The 22,495-nt window shown below is 34.6% G+C and overlaps 1 protein-coding gene across 1 annotated transcript in view; it reads left to right on the plus strand.

The window, feature by feature from the left end:
• The window catches only part of RECQL3 (DEAD/DEAH box RNA helicase family protein), a 280,411-nt gene that overhangs the window by 65,015 nt on the left and 192,901 nt on the right, over positions 1 to 22,495 (plus strand). The window contains exon 2 of the mRNA XM_089813828.1: positions 13,560 to 13,766. Within this exon, the coding sequence (XP_089669954.1) occupies positions 13,560 to 13,766 (207 nt within the window). The remainder of the gene's footprint in view (positions 1 to 13,559; positions 13,767 to 22,495) is intronic.

A 22,495-nucleotide genomic window follows, 5' to 3' on the forward strand; every position in this document is an offset into this window, starting at 1 on the left:
TAACATTGACAATATTGTGGCAATTTTGGAAAAAACAACTGGGTTAAGCTGTTCATGATGTTGTGAAAAGATTGTTGGTTTGCTATCGAAGCCAATCATAAGGAGAATACATAGATGCTGGAAAGTCTAGTTGTCTGTAAGATGCAGTATTAAACTTTGAGCTGTCAACAAGAGGGTTGGAGACAAGAGGTAGTAGCTAAGATTAGAGCCATCTCTGCGGCATACACTAGAACCTGAGTTCGAACATTGCAAGGCATCGGTTATAGCAAGACAAAGTAGAACTGGGGACTGTGCACAAGGGTGTCTTTAGTTGTGTAGGTGATGTATAATTGTTTCGCTTTCTCGCGCTGGAAAGTGTAATTGGGTGAGGAATTTGGATTGCTAGTTAAATGGGGGAATCAAAAAGAAATCTTGTCCCAATCTCAGCATTGGAGGGTTCCAAAATTTCTATATTGAGGCAGGGATCAAGACGGAGTTTTGTAAAGAAGTGAAGGTGTCAACTAAGTGGATTGTAGTGTTGCAAGGTCAGGTGCTAAAGTTCTTGGAAAACCTCTTGAGTTGCTGAGAACAAAATTACACAATCAATCTAGATTTTACATTGGTAGCTACACAAACCTATTCAAAATAGGGTGATATGGGATGAGGTCAAGGAGGATAGTCATGGACTCTGGCATGGTAGAAGTCTAAGAGGTGTGTGTTGAAACTCGTTCCTCTAAGGCATGTAATGTCCCCAATTTTTAATGTAATAATTAAATTAAATTAATTAATTATCTGGTCCTAGAATTTAAATAATATAATAAAAGGACCTTTAATTAGTTAATTAATTAATATGGGGCCCAAGTTAATATTTGTATTTGTGGTTCCGATTGATTTAATATATCTCAAATGTATTTTTATTTTAGTTTCCGTTGGTAAGTGTTGCCGTCGGCTATCTTTATACACCCTCGAAAAGGTTTTCTCCGATGGGTATTTAAGCACGGCTTGTAGGTAGTTGTAGGTATGCAATTTGGATTATTTCTTTGTATTGCGTATTTCCATTGGGATTCTCTATTGTTCGCCATTTTGCAAGTGAAAGACCTTCCCTATTTGGCTATTTCTGGTGTCGGTGGGTTTCAACTCTCACCCTATTTTGTCGTCTGTAATACTTCACTCGGATCTGGCAAATCAGAGCACTACCCTTCGGCAAATATTAATTGGAGGATATTCTTGTTCAAATCTCCATTTTTGTTTGGCGTTACTTGATGAATTTAGGATTAATAGTTTAGTCATAAACTTGTTTACCATCCGTACCCCATCCACCACTCACCACGCTCAATGCAACTTCCGTACTACCCTCAAAACCTACCATACAACCTCCATTACCATACTAGACAACCTTATTCCATCGTATGGCCACCCCACACCTCCCATTGATGACCTTATTGGCTGCCTTCTACTGTACGACCATTATACCGTATGACCCTTTGCCCTCCATCTACCGTAGGACCATCACTTACCCACCGTACGACCATCAACCATCTATTGTATGACATCCCTGTTTGACACCATAAGGTAACAATATCACTACTCCACCAAATAGATTTTATCAAACCGTACGGATCCCTTTGCCTGCACTACCATACAGCCCCCAGTCATCATCACTATATAATCACATTGTCTTTGCATATTGTACAAGTGTTGTGTTGCTTGAGGTCAAACTAGTCGCCAACTGCGAAGGTTAGGAACATTATGGTAGTATTAGAGTTGGTGATTTTGCTAGTCTATTGGGAGAATAGAGAGCTTTGACGTGGATGACACTATGGCTCAATTTCCAGCTGATTGGAGAACACATTTGTTAGTCGAATACTCCAAGAATACTTTTGCGTGCCAACTATTGGATGGACAAGTGCAAGATGACAGATACAAGGTGGTTGGCAATATCATTTACCACAAAGACAGAATCTATTTGGTACCAGAATTGAAGATGAAGGAATGGATTCTAGAGGAAGATACTGGCACAAATATTGTCAAACCGACACCCAGTGATCATCTCGATGAAAATTCGGGTTTTGTTAGTGGCCCTCCAAATGAGAAGGTTCCATCAATGGTTCAACTTCCTAGAGATGCTATGGATGATTCCTTGCGGGAGCAACCACAGTTGGTTGAATATGGAGTTTACCCTTCAGTGTTGCCTAAGTTGTGCATGACTGCAATTTTTCCATGTGAATTGCTTCCTCATAAAAATAATAGAATCTACATGTGTTGTGAAGTTCTTGAGGAGATCGATGATTACATGAAGATTATGGATCTGGACATCAATGTGTTTAATGATTGGCTCCCTTGGGATCCTGGTGGTTTTGGATATAACAATGTTTATATCAGAGTGGCGCAATGGAGCCCAAATGGCGGTCTACTCATCTCAATTGAATTTGTGATCCTAAAGAAGCATGGAGTTTTTAGCAGATATAGCAATCTGCATCCGTGCATGGTTTGGGATCCTAGAGTTTGCATATTGCTTGAGGAAAAGCAATCTTTGGCTGTTGAGAATTTGTAATGTCCCAAATTTTTAATGTAATAATTAAATTAAATTAGTTAATTAACTAGTCCCATAATTTAAATAATATAATAAAAAGACCTTTAATTAGTTACTTTAATTAATTAATATGGGACCCAAGTTAATAATTGTATTTGAGGTTCCGATTGATTTAATATACCTCGTACCTATTTTTATTTTAGTTTTCGTTGGTAAGTGTTGCCGTCGGCTATCTTTGTGCAGCCTCGGAAAGTTTTTCCTCGACGGGTATTTAAGCACAGCTTGTAGGTAGTTGTAGGTATGCAATTTGGATTATTTCTTTGTATTGTGAATTCCCGTTGGGATTCTCTGTTGTTCGTCATTTCGGAAGTGAAAGGTCTTCCCTATTTGGCTATTTCCGGTTTTGGTGGGATTCAACCCTTACCCTATTCTGTTGCCTGTAATACCTCGCTCGGATCTGGCAAATCGGAGCACTAGTTTTCAGAAAATATTAATTAAAGGATATTTTTGTTCAAATCTCCATTTTTGTTTGGCATTACTTGATGAATTCAGGTTTGATAGTTTATGATTATACTTGTTTACCATTCGTACCCCATCCACCACTCACCACGCTCAGTGCAACTTCCTTACTACCCTCAAAACTTACTTTATGGCCTCCATTACTACACTGTACGACCATTATACTGTACGACCCTTTGCTCTCCATCTACCGTACGACCATCACTTACCCATCGTATGACCTGTTGGTTCCCAAAACCGCAGATTGGAAATCCAAGAGCCTGCCACTTCTCCAATAGGATTTCTCAATCACTTCTGGCCAATGAACGGAAATCGCTTAGATTCCGCTGCACTTCGGGCTCCGCTACACCCAGGCGGGTAAACCTTTACCTTAACACTGACTGCCTAGTTCAAGGCTTTTGTATAGCGAATTTAAACTTCAGGAGTTTTCCGGCTGGCAAGGTCCTCGAACTCGATAAAATTGAAACTGGATGTTGAATGCTTGATAATTGAATGTTTTGTATAAATTTTGTTAATAACGAATTTGATGCTTGCAGGAGGAATATATAGATTTTTTTACTTCAATAAAAAGACCAGTGCCTTTGCTCATCCGGGCGATAGAGTCAACTTCGGTGAACTTTTACATACAACTTCATAATGTTCAATGCACTTGTACTGCAAATAATTTTGATAATCCAGATGCGATAGATCAATTATAATGCAATCTTTAAATTAGTCCAAATTGAATTTTAACTCCACTAAGACAAACTGGACACAGCTGCGGAAACAATTAAATATTTTAGAACACCTATAATGATCAAATTTAAAATGCTAACTGACCATGTCCACTTATCTGATAACAAAATCATATACAGAATTCTAAAATATAATTATGAAGAACGATTTCCCTGTAGTTTAAATCTCCATGCCATTAATGATAAACAAAGAACATTTTTATTTTATTATTAAAATAAAATAATTTTATAATAATAAAATAATGGAACTTCATTATAAAATCATATTGAACCCTTATTCTTCCTTACAATAAATATAAAATGCCTCTTCTCAATATGAATGTCTGAATGTTCGGATATGAAGATATCTTCCTTTTCACCCCTTTATATATGGAAATATTTAAAAGAATATGACCTTTCCAACCGAAAAGTCACTCCCTTACATGAAAATAAATCATACCCCCTTGTAAATAATATTTAATTGGATGTATAACATGGTCTAATTAAAGTTTATAATTTGAACTTTATTAAAGCTGCATTATTACTATTTTAGGGCATAGTATTTTATGTTTATGAAAAGAATGACGCTTCATATTCTTCTCAGCGCCCATGAGATTCAAAGGTTTGATTTTAAATTTTTGACGCCTCATTCATGCAAAGTATGCAGGGATCCGCGGGCGACCTCCAGCACAAATCTTCACAATATCGTGCATACACATCATGTGTTCCTCCAGTCCTTCGAATCTGCTTGGTGGAAGTTCTCTTTCTTGCTCCTTCATATTTGTGCTTACTGGTCCATGCCAGAGTTGCATCACTTTGTTACATAGATAGTCACTGCTTCAAACATGAGCAATACGCATGATTGGGGGTCACCTGTAGCACTCATTATTGTGCTCGCAAGGATTCTCTTCTGCTCGCGGTGTGGACTTAGCCGCCTCTTTCCTTCATTCATGCGTTGATTGTTGCCGCAGGGTATAGACTAGCTTCAGCATTTTTTGAAAGAACCTCTCTTACCATTGACGTCTAGCATGTTATGCTCGCTGCTTGAGATTATGAAATTAATGCAATTTGGAATACAGAGATGTGACTATCGACAGTCTACATTTGGTGCTCTTCACATTATTGTGACATCCTTCTGGCTTCTCCACAAGTTTGTTGAGTGTAAATGCTTTGAATGATGACGTGGATGCTGTACCAAGATAGCCAAACACTTAGATGGATGCCTCCTTTATGTTGTTTGTGCTCAATGTTATTTCTATCCAAGCATGGTGATTGTTGCATACTCCCGATGCATGTATCATGTCTTTGACCTGACGTAATCTCCTTATTACTGTTCTGTAAAACTTTTAGCAAGTCCATTCTCCTTGTATTACAGTTATTAGATAATGATTTTGCGACTCTTGCCAACTCTCATTCAAAACTATAATTTTCTTCTTATCACCAATCCATAAGTCATCTCTAGATGTCCAGTTGCCATAGGTATCCTCGCATTATGTACTTTGATGACAACATCCGTCCACTCCAGCTGTTGCTTTAATTCTCTCTCCACCTTTGCAATATGACCTGGGTATCACTGAACTCGTGATGACCTTAGCCAGCGATTGATATCTCCCTGTTCAATATCTGACTCAAGAAAACCACTACCAATTGTAGAAATTTTTTAAGTCCTCTGATGACCAGTCTGGGGCCCTTCCTCCAGTAGATTGTGCAGATGTCTGATAATACAAAGGATCTACTTCCTGCTGGTCTGAAAACTGAGTTTCTCCATCTCCATCACATTCCAAAATCATGAATCTGACCTTCAAGCGCAGTACGTTCAACAGGATCATCTATCTTTTCCAAATCCACTGTACCCTCATAAGATAAGTGGTGAAACAAATTATTGTCTGCCAAAACAGCCATTCCACGCTGCTGCTAATAAAAACAATATTTTGTTTTTGACTTTGTTACTTCCTTCCACTGTCATGATTTATTATCTCTAATCATTGTTATTGTTTTATATCTTCATTTGCAGACTTTATGCACTGTGGAAGTCTGATGCGAAGGCCCCTATTACACTTTTATAACCTCATGAATTGATTCTACACTAAAATTCAAATTTCAATCCTTAGAGACACCTGACAGTGGTTTTAATTGCTGCTCATATGGTTTACCCCTGTAGAACTGAGAGTATTCATATTGATGATAAAATTATTATATCAATGTATATTCAACAGTGTATGCATTTCTTGTTATATCTTTGACTTTGGCATGAATGATTATCCCCCTTTTTTAGTCTCCAACATCATAAATGGGACCTAAATTTTGCAAAAATTTTAGAGTTCCATCATGACCATCAACCATCTACTGTAAGACATCCCTGTTTGTCACTGTACGGTAACAATATCACTGCTCCACCAAATAGATTTTATCAACTCGTACTGATCCCTTTGCTTGCACTACCATACGGCCCCTAGTCATTCATCACCGTACAATCACATTGTCTTTGCAAACCGTACAAGTGTTTTGTTGCTTGAGGTCAAACTAGTCGCCAACTACAGAGGTTAGGAACATTACAAGGCACACGGTACTGGCAATGTCAAACAAGGAGGTTAGGAGGTTGATGCAAGTGCTTGGATCTTTAGAGGGAGGCACATCAATATGAAGATTTGATGTAATGTATACTTTCTTGTTAGTGAGAAATATGAGGTGAAAGCCCTTGTAATACATATTTCTCTAAGATGGAGAAATGTAAGGTGAAAGCCCTTGTAATGCATATTTCTCTGAAATAGAAAAATATAAGGTGAAAGACCTTGTAATGCATCTTTCTTTGAGATAGAGACATTTGAAGTGAAAATACTTGTTTTCTTTTAAGATGGAGGTATTGTCTCTCTTAGCCAATTCAAATCTATACTTTTAGAGGGTCTCTTTTTTGCTACTCCTTTGTCTTCTCTATCTCTACAACTTCCATGTCTCATTCCATATCTTTTTCCCTTGCACAACATCTTTCATTTCATTCTCTTTCTATTTCACTTCTTGCTATCTTTCTTTTAGCACATGCCTTTGTTTTCTTCTAAGTTTGCTTGGTGAATTTTTTAAGCCTCTGTTTGTCATGCACATACCTCCTTATCTCTTATACGCATCAAGAAAATGATTTTCCCCTATCACACATTAACATTCACCTTACTTTGTCTCTTAATGACAAGTTTTGGTTGACCTCCCAACCACTTCACACAACTTAATTTTTTATTCCCTCACACTTTTGTATATCCCCTAGGACTATTAGCCCACTTTCCCCTTTTTTGTCATGCCCAAAAATTGGGGCAAAAACACATCGACAATTTTTTATTTTAAAAGATTAATAACACCACTAGGTTTGATATGTTTCTCTGCACATGTTAAAGTAAAGGTATAATGAGAAACAGATACGGGATCTCCTAACGATGTCTTGTCATTTCCATGTAAGTTTATTATCAATGAGTATGAAAAGATCGTTAAATCTGAGCATTTGTTATTAAATTGATTTCGACATTTGTTTCGTTGTTACTTTAATTTTAAAGTAGTATATTATAATTAAAATAAATAAATCAAATTATCCTAAATTCTCAATACTAAACAACTATTTAGATATATATTCAACACTTAAAGTTTAATCTAATAATCTAACTTAATTTTACAACCTTTACTAGTCTAAAACATTTTAAGATTAAATAACACTAACTTTCAATTTAAGGACAATATAATCACTTAACATAATAAATCTAAATAATTTTAAAAACGGATTAAATATATTAACTAACTTATTGTAGACAACATATTAACCAATAATGATACTAACTTTTCTAACACATAAAACTTTACTAAATAATAAATTAACTTTATAACCTTTCCCAACAAACTTAATATCAAAACTTACACTACTAGCTATAACTCTCATATCTTATTTTTAATTTAAACAATTACTTAAAATAAAGAATCACTAACCATCTATCTTTTTAATATACTAACTCCTAATTACTTAGCAAGAAAATCTAACTACACTAAAACTAAACTAAATTATAAAACTTTAATTTAAGGATACTAAGTCTTTACTAATACTAAAAGCTAACTTAACAACTAACTACATTTAGCTAACACTTAAAACAAATTTCTAATATTAACATATACTAATGTTAAAAAGGCATACTGATTTAATTTTAAAACTTTATGTAAGATATAAACTAACCTACACCCTTGACTATCCTAACCACAACTCTCACTAAACTCCCTTAGCCACCCTACTAACTCCCTTCATCCTATTACCCTTACTAACATCTAACTTTATCTTCTAACATCAATTAAAAAAAACAATAAACTCACTTAACATTAAAATATTCTAAAACTTAAAACATATAATTTAAAAAAAAAACAATTAAAACTAATTAATGTTTAACACTATAATTTAAAATCTACTATCACTACAAATCCACATACTACCTAACGCCCCTAAAAATCTAACCTAACCCCACTAACATTCTAACTTAACCTTCAAACCCCTTAACATACCACTCCCCACCCCTTACTCCACGTGGCACTTACCTGTACTAACATACACACCCTAACATCTACAATCCCTAACCTCCACCAACTCACAACACACACCCCCCAAAACCCATGCGCTTTTAAAGTGCCTATGCAATCTTAAAACCGCCCACATGGGTGCAGAACCCCACACCGTCCCTTCCTTTCATGCCGACCAATCCTTGCCGCCCTTTGCAGGTTTGTCCCCCCCCTTCCCACGCATAAAAGGACTCCAATGCTAGGCACTCATAAAGGTTGTGAATTTTTTTTTTAAAGCTTTGTTTAAACTTTATTACAACTTGCCCAAGTCCAAGCTGCCCCATAATTACCCTTTGTCATGTCAGTATGGGGGCACGTGTGGGCTCAAGCCAAACCAATAAGTTTACTAGGCAGAGAATTTGCAAGCTAAAAGGAATGTTTTAATTTCTTTGTCAGACTTTTAAAATATGACTTGCCCCCCATTTAAATTTATTTCCCATATGACAAGACTGTCATGGGTTGTGTGAGCACATCAAACTCAAGGCCTTGTCATGCCCACCAAGGGAAAAGGAGATAAGTGTTTAAGTTATAAAAGTTTTATTGGTAGGAAGGGAAGTTATGTTATAAGGTTAGGTAGATAGAACTTCTAGGATATTTAGGTAAGCTTAAGGATATTTGTTTTAACATATATGTTTTTTTTGTTGTTGTTTTCTTTTATTTATATATTTAAAAATATAATATTTAATAAGCTCAAAAAGATATTTGAGAGAATCTTTGAGATTCTCTGTCTCAAAAGAGAAAATTTAATTTTCTCCATACAAACTCCAGAGAGTTTTTACTCTTGGAGGAGTATATTTTTTTTCAAAAGGCCATTTTTTTTCTAAGTGTCAATTTTTGAAAGCAAACTATTTTTTTTGACAAGGGGGTGTATTTTTTTTTTCTAATTGGGTTTAAGCCAACCATATCAAATACATCGAGGGCAATATTATTAATTTTCTTTCTAACGTTGATTCGTGATAATACAAATGAAGTTCCAAATCAATACAAATTTTCTTTAACATAGTTTGAACTTATAATTGTAAGATTATATTTCATCGTTTTATCAAATTAAACTAAATCAAATGAATGTGATTACAAAACATAAGAAAGCCACAATAAGGTAAACATCATCACATCAGATTTATAAGTGCATATGCAAAAACTGAAACGAATCAGAAATATCATAAGCAAGGATATTACTCAATCATTTTTTTATTGACCACTTGATTGAAAGGCTCCGCTGGGAAAGAACCAGGAAGAAAACCCGACATCGTTGCCATTTTCACAATAAGTTAACAATAACGTTTTTACATAGGTTTTCAATCCCGAGGAGAATTCTCTCAACATAACTGAATATCAATAACAATCTTAATTTCCTTCTTGGCCCTTAACAAGGGATCCATTTCGAATTCTGCAATACATCTCGGTGATCATGGAGAGAACAAAAATTGACCAGGAGACAACCAAACATAACATGAAGACAAAATTCAAACAATCACTCCCATCCAGGTTTGCACAACAGGTTCGACATTGAACTAGACTGGGGAGAAGGTGGATTTTTCCAACAGGAGACGTCGGCCACAACACCATAACATATGCCCTTTCGGGGTTAAAACGTCAACAACTTCCGTTCTTCCATAGATGCCCTTTCGAGGCTAATATCACAAGGACTTTCAATCTTCCACTTCTCAAATTTCAAAACTTTAAACATGGTTTGTGCTGACGAGTAGGGGCCCATAACACCCTACTCTCTTTCCCTCTTCTCATCCTGAGAAGAGACTCTGCACTGTTGGAGTTCAACTAAAGACCTTCCCCCATACATGGCCACTTTTTCCCTATCCGAGGTTGAGTAATGCCAATACAACTCATACAATCCTTTCGAAATTCAAGACAAAACACAAAGAAAAAACATTTTAGAAAAAACTGTTTCAATCCCTCCCAAACATACTCAATACACATATGAACATACTAATGTAAACACAATAACTTAAGCATGAACAAAACATGAACAACATGAGTTGAGGGATTCCTACCTTCCAAAATCAAGTTATGGCAAATGAACAATTTGAGATGAGCATTCCCTTCCTTCTCCTTCTCCTTCAATCCTGAATTCCACTCTAAAATAGAGGTTGGGTAAACACACAAACCCTCTCAAACTTGCCTCTAAATAAGATCCTAAACTCAACCACTCTCAAAAGCAATAAGTCCCCCACTTGCCTAAAGTTCTAAAGGCTTCTAAGTCAACTAGACCTAAGGCTTACCTCGAGGTGGAGTTAAAGTTACCCAACTCATGATGGATACGATCAATTTTCGCAATAAAGCAAAAATGGGGTTTTTGAGTGACCATAAAAATCAACAAAAGGGGCTAGGGGGTGGAAAATGCACCCAACCCATACCCATACTTCTTGGGTACTTAGATTTCATGATTTTAGGCCTTTAGGATTAATTAGGGACCTATCAAACGCTAGGAATTTTTAGGATTTTCTAACAACCTTCAAAATGCAGGTTACTAATCTTGATTAGGGTAATTAATCTCGATTACTAAATGATTAGCAAAAAGGTAACTAACCTAATCCAACTTAGATCTTTAGGTTACTCGGTTAACCGTAACGATCATGCTGAAATGCATATACAATTCACGAGTGTCAAGTGACACTATAAAGTCACTGTTACGAAACATTAACATTTAAAGATTAAAATGATACATTCATTCAATCCACGATACAAATAAAATACGAACAATGGGGTCTGCATCTTTTGTTAAACTCAACCTTGGTTTCCACAATTGGTTCATAAGGTTCAGTTCTGTTTCTTTGTTAGATTTTTCAGCTAAAATATCGTGCACACTCATTGCACACATTAGTAGCTCAAAAAAATCACATGCATATATATTTAAAACTTATCTGGATAGTTACATAAATCAAAACATGAACCTTTCATATAATTAACTGTTTAATTCATTTCTACTCACATCTAATCATCAGTAAATCACATAATCAATATAATATAACTTATTCATTAATTCAGATTAAAATACTAGAATAATCATCGTTAGGCATGCATATACCTAACATCATAAACATCACCAATTAAGGAAACTATCTAAAAGCACAAAACCTAATCATCGAGGTACCAAAATCAACGCCCTTATCATCAGGTGAAAATGCCTTGTATCACTGTTAGTGCAACTTTAATGTTTAATTAGTCGAGATAATGTAGTAGTTCTCGAATCACTGAGTATTAAAACATGGATGTATCAACTACTCTTAATTTCATTAGGACATTCACAACATAAAACATAACTTCATATCCGTTCAAATCTCCTACAACAGATTTAACAGAGAAATTCATATTTAATAAGTACATGCAAGGAGGAACCTTACACTTTTACTATCCAAGTCTATCTCCCCCTTCACATTGTTGTAACTTGGTATCTTATTAACTCTTCTCCTCCTCTGTACATTCTCCCAACTTGGTGCTTGACTTCTTGGCATCCCACACTCTTCCTTTAATAGATTCCTCTCCATGTTTTCTTCGTTCAAACTGTTAACTCCTTTTCGTTACCAACAACCACACTCCATCGTTGGCCATGCTCTATCTTGTTTGATATTTTCTTTCACCTTACTCCAATTGATCTCGTGATTGGAAGTAAAGATTTCATCTTTGTCTTTTTATCTTTACCCCTGGTCTTTCGTCTTTGTCTGGCAGATGCTACTACATCAAAATTTGAAGTTACTTTGATGATATCTATAGTTGTCTTTCCAAAAAATCATTAAAATTGTCATTGCAATCTTTTGTCGATCATCTCTCTTAGGATCCGATGAATCTAGCAACAGTTGTCTATCATCTCTCTTAGGATCAGATGAATCTAGCAACAGTTGGCTCACAAACATTTACTTCAAGGATGTCAACAAAGTACAATAGCTTTGGAAGGCGAGGAAGCTAATCACAAATTGTGTCACTTCTGCTTGTACAAGCCATTGTTTTCTCGTCAAACCTTGATTTATACTTAATGTTTTTCCTTTCTTGTGCTCCTAAATGATTGTTCATCCTTCTCTAGTTATCGTTTTTTTTTGTTTATCAACTTATTTATTGTGATAATGTGTCCCTTTTTGTTTCATGCTGTAAAGAGACTTTTTAGAACAAGTCTCATGATGATAATCGAGATGATTATTTATTTGATGTTACAGGAATGAAGACCTAGGGGAGTGGAGGGATTAGAGGCATATTGATTTATTAAAAAAATATAAATTATTCAATGATAATCCTGAATGCAGACAAGAATAGGCATTAAAAAGGGAAAAAAGAAGTAATGAAGTATAAGATTTACTTGTTTAAGTTGAGGAATTTCTAGTGTTTCCTTAAGTCTACGGGATGAAGTTTAATTTTCATTTTAATTTAAGAAAAATACAGATCGATTAAAAATACTTAAATATAACATAGACTCAAAAGCAAGCTGAAGTTCTTAAAAAGTAAGAACAAAAACAATGCACTCCTTCCATAATCATCTAATAGTCTGATAACTATATTCATAATATGAAACATAAATTATATTGAAAGACACCAAAAAATAAATGTTGCATGTTACATTGAGTGAGAAGCTAAGAAGTTGGAAGCATCATTTCATTGATTCCTTAGAATCTGCTCCTTTTGCACTCGTTTCCTCTTCCTCTTCTTTTTTTGGTAAATGCAGACCAGCAATTGGTATGTGTATTAACCTTGGTAGGCTCACTCTTTTGGGTTTGATTTGTTTTAGAATGTTTTTAATTATAGATTTTCTATATTTTATGCATATGATGTGAAGGATTCCCTAAGCTTTGTTGGACAGCTATGGAATGTTGTGACATCGAAGAGGTACTAGGAAGTTGTACAAAAGACCTTTAAAGGTGGATTAGGGAGGGGATGAGCCTCCATGTCTCTACTTCCTGGGGATATCTTGTACTTCACTTAGATCTAGGGAATTTGTCCTCTTGAACACTGGAAAATTAAAATTTCCATTTAGTGATTACCTTATTTTTTTACAATAGTTGTTGTACATCAGTTTAATGACTGTTATCTTCTTTAGAAATCTCTTTATTCATTGAAGTACTGCTTATGCATTAATATATTTTAATATTAGTGATTTTTTATTTTTAATTAATTCCTCAAACTTAATATTAAATTGTTCTAATCCAGTCCTCGCTTTCCATGACATACAAACATGGTTAAACTATGACTCTTTCTTTAGTACTTATTTAACATTGAATATCTGATCTCAGTTACACCTTTAGTGGGAGCATATCAAATAATCACAATGAAAAGAACATTATTGCCACCATCAAAGGCCAGGTTTTTATCAAGTGGAGAATATAACAGAGTTGATAATAGCAGTGAACGAGAATGGCTGTTGAAGCTTTTGCAGAAACATTTTGGACATTCCAACTTTAGAGGACTGCAGCTTGAGGTCATTGAAACTATTTTATCAGGTTTGTTATTTTGACTATTGCACTTCATTTCATTGCCATCAATTTTTTTGAATGATTTTTTTTAGAATGGTCTGCAATTTGTCTGTCAATCCTGGTTTTCTTAATTTAGTTATTGGTTTGGACACTTATTCTAAGAATTTTGTTATAACAAGTTCTTTTGTGAACAAAATGTGAACCAGAAGATTGTATAGGTGGATGCTGCAAGTAGTTTTTGGAATTCACTCTAATATACTGATATATTTACATGAATATATGGAAGGCTTCAATGTAAATGGAATTTCTGTTTCAAATTATGAAGATTGTTGCAGTGTTTCAATGATAGATTTACCTTTTGATGTGATTCTCGATAATTCACAGTGGACAGAATAAAAGACCAAGTTTGTTAAGTCAAGAAGCTTGGATTTTTTTCTTTTCTTTAATGGTGATTACATAGGCTTTAGTGAGGTCAAAGATAGTATATGTTGGCATGCAGTGATTGTTATGCATATAGAGATGCACTGGGTAAAGCATAATGGCATCAATTATATTTCTTTATTTTCAATCATTCTGCCTCAATGAGGTTGGTATCTATTTTGAGATGAAATGGTTTATGCAGATTCATTACTATTATTTATTTGTAAAATTCTCTTTCAAGAATGGGATACCAAATAATGCTCTGAATCCACATAAACTATTTCATCTCAAAATAGATACCAACCTCATGAAGATTCCATCTATAATCTACAAGGATAAAAAAGCCATCTATAATCTGGTGAAGATTCCAATAAACTTAATGAGCGAAATAAATTGTATAATAAAACTACACACGTTCTTTTTTAACTAGCTGTGGGGTATATCTCCTATGTTTGAAATCAAGAGAAGAAAGAAATGGCCCCTCTTCCCCCTTGTAGCTCTATAACTCATAAAGTACGAGGACTTGAAGGTTCAAATCAGCAATCAATATCCAAGTACATGGTCGAAGAGAACTTGAACCTCCGCATCTGCTCTAAAAGTGTTGGATAAATAGAACTTGGGGTTCAAGTAGTAGGCAGCCTCATGAATATGTTGGAGTTGTCAATTCCATCTATGATCGATTATGTTCCATATGGTTCTATATTTGGTCTCATTTGACCCACACAAGTGCTGAATGGCCTATTTGGCACTATCCATTGCCTCATATACACACTCCATGGGGTCATTATCCCCATCCACCATTCATAGAACCCTCACTAGTTGTTCTGACACTTGGACATTAAAAATAATACAAAAATCAGCGAATTGCAATATTTGAAAATTAAATAACAAATCATCAATGAAGACTTGAAAACTTACGTTGACAATCTCCTTCATTAGCTTGCCATATCTAATGCTAAACACAACCTTTACAACTTTCTCTGCTTAAGGCTTCTTGGCATAAAGACTCTTCAACAATTTCTCTTTCACAAACATCCACCTCAAGTTGGGCAATCTGGCTAATATGCTTTGCAAGGTGAGAAAATTAGTAGCAAAGCTTGCAACTCCAAATCAAACGAGATCCTTACCATCAGTGTAGTCTCACCTAAGACTTAGGACCAATGTGTGGCTGCAGATGTACTTCGGGATGTTCTTTTCATTTTCAACTACCTTCTCCACCCAACTCAGTTTCCCTAACTCTTCAAGGAGCAAATCAAGACAATCGGCAACAAAAGGGCTCCAAAATATTGTGGGATGCCTATCCATCAGAAGTCACAATTTGGATGACATTACTTACTTCCACTTCCACCACCAACTCATCCAATGTCTTGCATAAAGTATCTGCATTTTCACTTGATCGGAGGCATCAACTGATTTTAGAAATACTAATTGTCCCTTTGAAGCAACTAGAAAGTTGATGAGCGTCCTATTCTTTCCATCTATCTACTCATTGGATATAATAGTCCAATCTCTCTATTGCCAAATTCTTCTTTGCTCTAACAAAAGTTGATGAATGCTCTGTACCTTATCTTGTAACAAAGTTTCACTCACCTCATAATGAGTTTGGGGTTTGAACCCCTTATCAAAGACAGAAATCGCAGTGACCAATTGATCCCAATATAGACTACATAAAGCATTGAAGGATATATTGTTGTACCAAAATATTGCAACTGCGATCCTTGCCTTCGCATGCATCTCTTTGTACCATGCAGTGCCTAGCAATTAGGGTTGAGAACTAGGAGTGTTACGTGGAACCCAAAAGTCTCATATATACTTTCCCACATTCCCTGACCTTCGTATACATTGCCCAGTGGAAGAAGAAGCCTCAACACTTATTTGTGATCTTCTAGAGCTAAAACCCCCCATTGGCACTGCTTTGGCCTCTGACGTCCTCTTTTTTTCTGCTTTCTTTTCTGACTATGCTTCAAGGCTTTCCAAAGCCTCTCTTGTAGCCTCTTTTTGACATTTATTATACAATGTAATATCATTGCATGAAATCTTTGCAGGATGATAGTTTAGTCAACTTATGGCCAACTCACGTGCTTAAGGAAATGGAAACATTGGACATCTCCTTGATTTGCTCCTAGGATCCCATGTTTCCATAAAGGTTCCCACTTTTTGCCACCAACCATTTCCTACAATGGAAGTTTGCAAGTCCAAGGATAAACAATAAAAATTGTGTGAGAATAGTTCTTAAATAAATAGGACAACTATGAAATTTGAAGTAACAATAGTCATTCCCGGTGTGAATAGATCCTCAAATGACTCAAAATTACATATTGTTATGTTCCTTTATTTATTTATTGATGATGTCTGTATATTTATGTATAACTACCCTCCTAAAATTTTGAAAGTATTGACACAACTTACAATACCACAGGTGAGTAAAGAATGACAAGGCATTACTATGAAAAAAAGCAAGAACCGACCCCTTTAATCTTACACGAGAATGCTTAGCATCGTTTCTATGTTAAAGAGGCCAGCCATTGGGTAGGGATCTTAATCAGATTATTGCATTAAATCTGTCAAAGTTTATTTATTCAACTTTTGAAGCATACATTCTCACCTACAGATTTCCAAAAATGTTATAAACGTGTCCAGACTCCTGAGGAAACGATCTGCACGTGTTGAGAATTGAGGTTGCAATGTTGAACGATCTGCGTGTGCTGTTAGCTGTTGGGAATGGTGCTGCATGTGCAATGCTCAGAGGAAATGATTTGCGATGCTTAGAATGTGTGTTTTTTCAGAATGTATGCTACCTGTGCAATGCTTAGAGGAAACATCGTATGATGTTCAGAATAAATGTATGGCGTTCACTGCCAAACCTTCCTTCCTCTTTGTCCATGACTCCACATGACTGTGTATTTATTAATAAAATGACTTGCTGTAAATGAAAACCTAAAATGATGGAAATCATGACTTTTGACCTTGTCAACATTTTTTTTGGTGGTTTTTTCCTGCAATTTTGCGATAGTATTTTTTAATTAGTTTCGGTCCCGATATAAACTGCAACAATATTGGGACATATAATATCCCACGCTTTCTCGTAGTTTTGACAGTATACTGTCGAATTTTTCAACTATGCTCCGATTGCTTTCTTCATTAGTTCTTCTTAAACCTTGTTGTCCACTTGTGAAGCCTTTCTCAATACTAATGAAGTTTATTTCACTACTATATTTGTATCTCTATTGGTTGATATAGAGCTCTATAGATTTGGGTTCTCGAACTGCAATTCTTATTGTCCCTCTATTATTTTAATGTGTTTTAGAATATAATTCCTCCTTTTACATGTGAGTATTCTTATTCAGATCTGATGTTCACCATAAGTTTATTAAATATGTCTCTCTTAAATGTTGTTATATAATGACTAGTATCAAACTAATCATCATCATTGAAGCAATAATCCTTAAGCTGCTATTATTTATCTTTTGACAAGTAGCTCAAGATTATGTTTTGGCCCAACGTTAAACTTCCTTATGATTTTATTGCACCTGATATCCATTTCTGATGTGTCATATGATCTGCTTCCTTTTGGCTAATTTGTGTATCATAATTAGCTGAACTATCGACCTGGCCTCTCTTCTATGCTAATTGGATGTGCTAGGTGTGATATTCAATATTGAGGGCTTCCCTTGAATGCCAAATATGTCTCAGTGTGCTCCGTTGCTGATTGGCATGCTTTGGTAATTCATGACAGGAACCCAAAAAATGTAGCGACTGACCTGCAACCAAAAAGAAAGCTCGAAACTGAAATTCTGACCCATTCTTTGTCATGTAACACTCCCAGGACTGGCCATTTGTTCAATGCTCCAAACCTTACGTAAAATTTCTCTCCACCATTTGTAAATGAACAAATAGAATCCCAAGATGGCTGGTAAAGAAAGAATAACACTATCAATGTTGTAGTTTTGAATCTTGATCCTTGTCACTCCAAAGGTTACTCTTATTACTCAGTAATCTCAATGATTTCTTGTTGAGAATCCCAAGCATGGATGCCCAACCAATAATGATCACCAACATGGCTAGAAAAGTGTTCAACATTACTCCCAAGTATCATCATATCTAATTGTCTCTTAGGAGGGTAACCAGTCATTTCATAATATGAACATATACCAACAGCTAGCTGAAAACCATACTTCAGCTTAGATTTTGAATCTTTTCCCAGATCTCACACTGGGGCATTTGCGCCAAGATTGGCAACAAAAAGGGGGTTTTAATTGGCAACTTTTTTTGAAATTAACTAAACCTAAACATGGAGGAACAATTTGAGACTCGTGCACTTAAAATTTGAAGATATTTAAAGAACATGAATTGTAGTACACTAGATCTAGTTTCTAGACTTTAAAGTTTTTCAAAAAACAGATGAGATTGAATGGGTCAAATCCTTCACACACCAAAATTCGTTCCCATTTTTTTCAGTAAAACATAACATAGCATTGGACATGCACTTCAAAATAGATATTATTTCATTTAATAGTTTGAAAAACCCTTTGGCTGGAAGATAGTTAAAAGCATGTACTAGAAGTGTATATTTTATGATTTTTTGCTAAGTATTTTTTTAATGAATTCTCAAAGTGGATGCATCCTAAAAATTAGGTACCTGGTCGCGCGCTTCCAATAAATTGTAGAAAAGTAATCGAAATTTTTTACTCCCTGCCTTATTTATAAGACAGAGAACTTATGTTCCCGGTTGTTCTTATGTAATTAATTTAGTGTACTTAAAAAAACTAAAACCATAAAGTTATGGGTACTTTTATTTAAAAAATATTTTCTTTACAGAAATCTCAATTTTCTCATTGGGCACTGGTATTTTTGCTGGGGTTTAAGGTGTTTCAAGTAATAGAATAAAAAAGAAAACATCAACCACCAAGAACAGAAGAATTCTGAAAGGTTCTGGAGCCAAGAGACTCATTCTTCCTGGAAGACTCTAGAACCAAGCGGCTTATTCTTCCAGCTCATCAGGTCTAAGGCTTTGCGAAACAATGGTTTCTACATTTCCATTAACCAATTCAAAATTCCAAAACTAAAAACTTTCTGCTCTTCAAATGTCAGAGTATGCATTTTTATTTGATTTTCTCCAACTTAACCACTTTCCGCTCATTGAATGCCTACACTTACTGGTATTAGAAAACCCTCATTTCCTGTATTTTTAAATTTGCTATCATATGTTATGTGTATTTCAGTTCTGGTGTGGATTTCTTTTACAAAGCCTGCACGTCTTTTGCTCTTCCTTTACACTTGAATGTGATGCTACTCAACTTAGTTTTGGGGGTAAAAAGAGAAGTGCCCATAGGACAGAAAACTGAGATTTAAAAAACAGTCAATTCTGAGTTTATTAATACATTGCAAAAACAACAGTTAATTCCAGGTTCTGATCTTCTCACTTGCTCAACACAGCGTTTTTCATTTCCCTTTCATTTATCTTTTTTCTTCCATTGTGTTCGGTTTAATCCAATTTCATGACAGCTACTTCTAATGCATAGCTTGAAGAATTAGCCAAAAATGATCTTACAATTGATGATTTTAGAGGAGTTAAAAAAGAAGAAAGCTCTCAAAGTGGTTACAGAGGTGGAGGATACATTTTTTTTTCCTATTTCTGCACTCAAATCAACCCTAAATTTACTTTGCTACAGAATCTGACAAACACACAGAATAAACTATGGCTGTGTAAATCTTGAGTTGGCGAAGGATTAATGACAAAGGACTATGGATGGGCACATGTGCCCACCTTTCTGGTGATTTGTTTGTTTGTGTTATACATATTTTCTTTGGTGGCTCTCATTTAGTATTATTCAGTATATGCAAAGAAGGCTGAATAACCTATTGATGACCAATAAAATATTTTTTCAGTTGGCCAAATTTTATCATGGTTCTTTAAAAAAAATTATAATAACCAATTAGCATCCATTTCCTTATCCATGCCACACAGGCAGTTACAAATTTTTAATCTGTACTGGTAAGTGGTAAGATCACTTCCGACATTTTTAGGGCAAATGGACTCAGTATTGTTGCATTTTGATGAATTAACTGATATTGTGGAGTAAACTTGATAATTGTTTTTTATTAGAAATGACATGAATACTTTATAATATTATCTGAAAAATTCCTCTCTAAAACATTTGATTAATTTAAAATTGCTTTTTAATCTTGTTGTTTCTTTATAAAAAAGCTATCATATAGATCATAAATCCTCTATTTTATATTTAATAAAATATAATTTCATTTGAGTCACGATAGTCTTTTTTTAAAATTCAAATTTTAATAAGATATAAAAAATGATGATATTTTATACCCATAAAATTAATGACATTTTACAAATTCAAAAAGAAATTTAAACTTAACAACAACTTTCAATTTTGAATTTATATTTTTAATGAATTCATTAAAATATTATCAATGCAAAAGATTCATAATTTGCCATTAACAAAATTATACTTATACATTAAATGTCATTTAATTTAAAATTTAAATAAATGCTTCACAAATCATAAACATGTAGAATATTGACAGACCTAATACAAGAAATGATATACTTAAAATTTCAGATACTTATATTTTTAGTCTTAAATCAATATATTAGATAACTATTAAATGTTCAAAATCTACCACCTTTTTTATCATAAGGCAGGGACTCTAGCTCCATACATCCATAGAGCTCTTGTTTTTTTTTTTTTTTTTGAAATTGTAAAGAATGAAGTGTAGGACAACAGTTTATAATTAATACCAAATTTGGACAAGTAGGTAAAAAGGTATTCAAAAAATGGTACAGATATGGCTCTAAGAAGTCTGGTGACATTATTAAAATTAAATAAAGTTTAATAAATTAATGTTGTCCAAATGTACAAAAAGTTACATGGTTAGAAAGCTCAGGAGGCATCTGAAGTTATGGTGATGATTTTGCAAATATCTACTTGATTGCATGTAAACTCAATGATGATGAAGTTGAGAAACCAGATTGGAAAAAAATGCCAAAAGGAGGGAAATGAAGCTCACAAGACAGGTTTGTTATCCAAGTCTAGCTGTCTAAGTAATAGCTGAAATACGTACACAGTTTTAATTCAAAAAATGTGATCAGGTTTTTATGTGTAAAAATTTTGATTGGATATTAACCTGTACACATTTATTGAACATAAAGGTATACAGATAAATATGTATATGCATATTTATAATATAAGTATGTATATATGTCTAATCTATATTAAAATATCTATATATGCTCGAAATCAAAATCCTTGAGTTTAGTCTTTGTGCCCTAGGAAATAACATTCAACTATGTGAAGAATGAGGGAAGCGAATCATTTAGTCCTTATCCATTAGCTTCCTTGAGGGAAAGCATTTTGTAGGACCAGCGGAATGAAGGGATTCTTGATTACATTCCCTTAGCATTTTGTGCAATGAATTGCTTGTACTTAGTGATTTGGAATCAATGGTAGGTAGGTGCAATCCAAATTTGTGCCTGCTTTTATGGGAAAGTTGCACAAGCTAATAGAGGATAATACATGGGCTCCAAAATAGATTGTTGCACTAAATGCTTGTGGATTCAAGGTATATATGAGTAATGCACTTGGACTAATGGACTTTCTCAAGCTAAAACCCCTTGATGTGGAATTTGAAGTCATAGCATGGCTTTACAAATATTTTTACTATTACTATTGGTTATCAAGTTTCCTGGACTCTCTCAAAATCCTCTCACTCCACCCTCTCCCTCTCTTTTTCTCTACCTCTCCAAGTCTCTCTTTCTGTCTATCTTTCTATCTCTAGCTTCCAAATATTATTTTAATTCTCCCTTTATGTCTTGAGAAGGTGGAATGGGCAAATGACCAGCTTTTTCACATTCATCTTGAATTCATTTTGTTCTCAATGGACGAGTCTCTTGGAGCTTGAAAAATCTTATAAATAAACAAAAGGAGGTCTCTATTTCAAGTGACAAATATTTGCATAGGCTTCAAACAGAAGAGGGTGCACTTCAGTCTCTAGGATATTTTAGTGATCAGTGTTGGTGGCCTACATGGAATTCATAGCATGCCAAATTCTATCTTGGAAACAACAGGGTGGTTTTGATTTGTTCATGGAATTTGGATGATTTAATTATTACAAGGTAATTGGTAAATACTTGCTGGTTATTAACAGAGACCGAGAGGTCAATTTATACAAAAGAATGATCGTAAAGAATAGAAACATTCTATTCTAGAGGAAGCAAAAAACGAAAGCAAACTAAAGCTAAAAATATTTACAAGATAACCATTAACTAATAATAGACGACTTATCTATTATTGTAATACCCTCCCTTAAGGGTT

This window comes from Cupressus sempervirens, chromosome 2 (genome assembly GCF_028749045.1).
Source record: "Cupressus sempervirens isolate cs-2001-9-10 chromosome 2, ASM2874904v1, whole genome shotgun sequence".
NCBI lineage: Eukaryota > Viridiplantae > Streptophyta > Pinopsida > Cupressales > Cupressaceae > Cupressus > Cupressus sempervirens.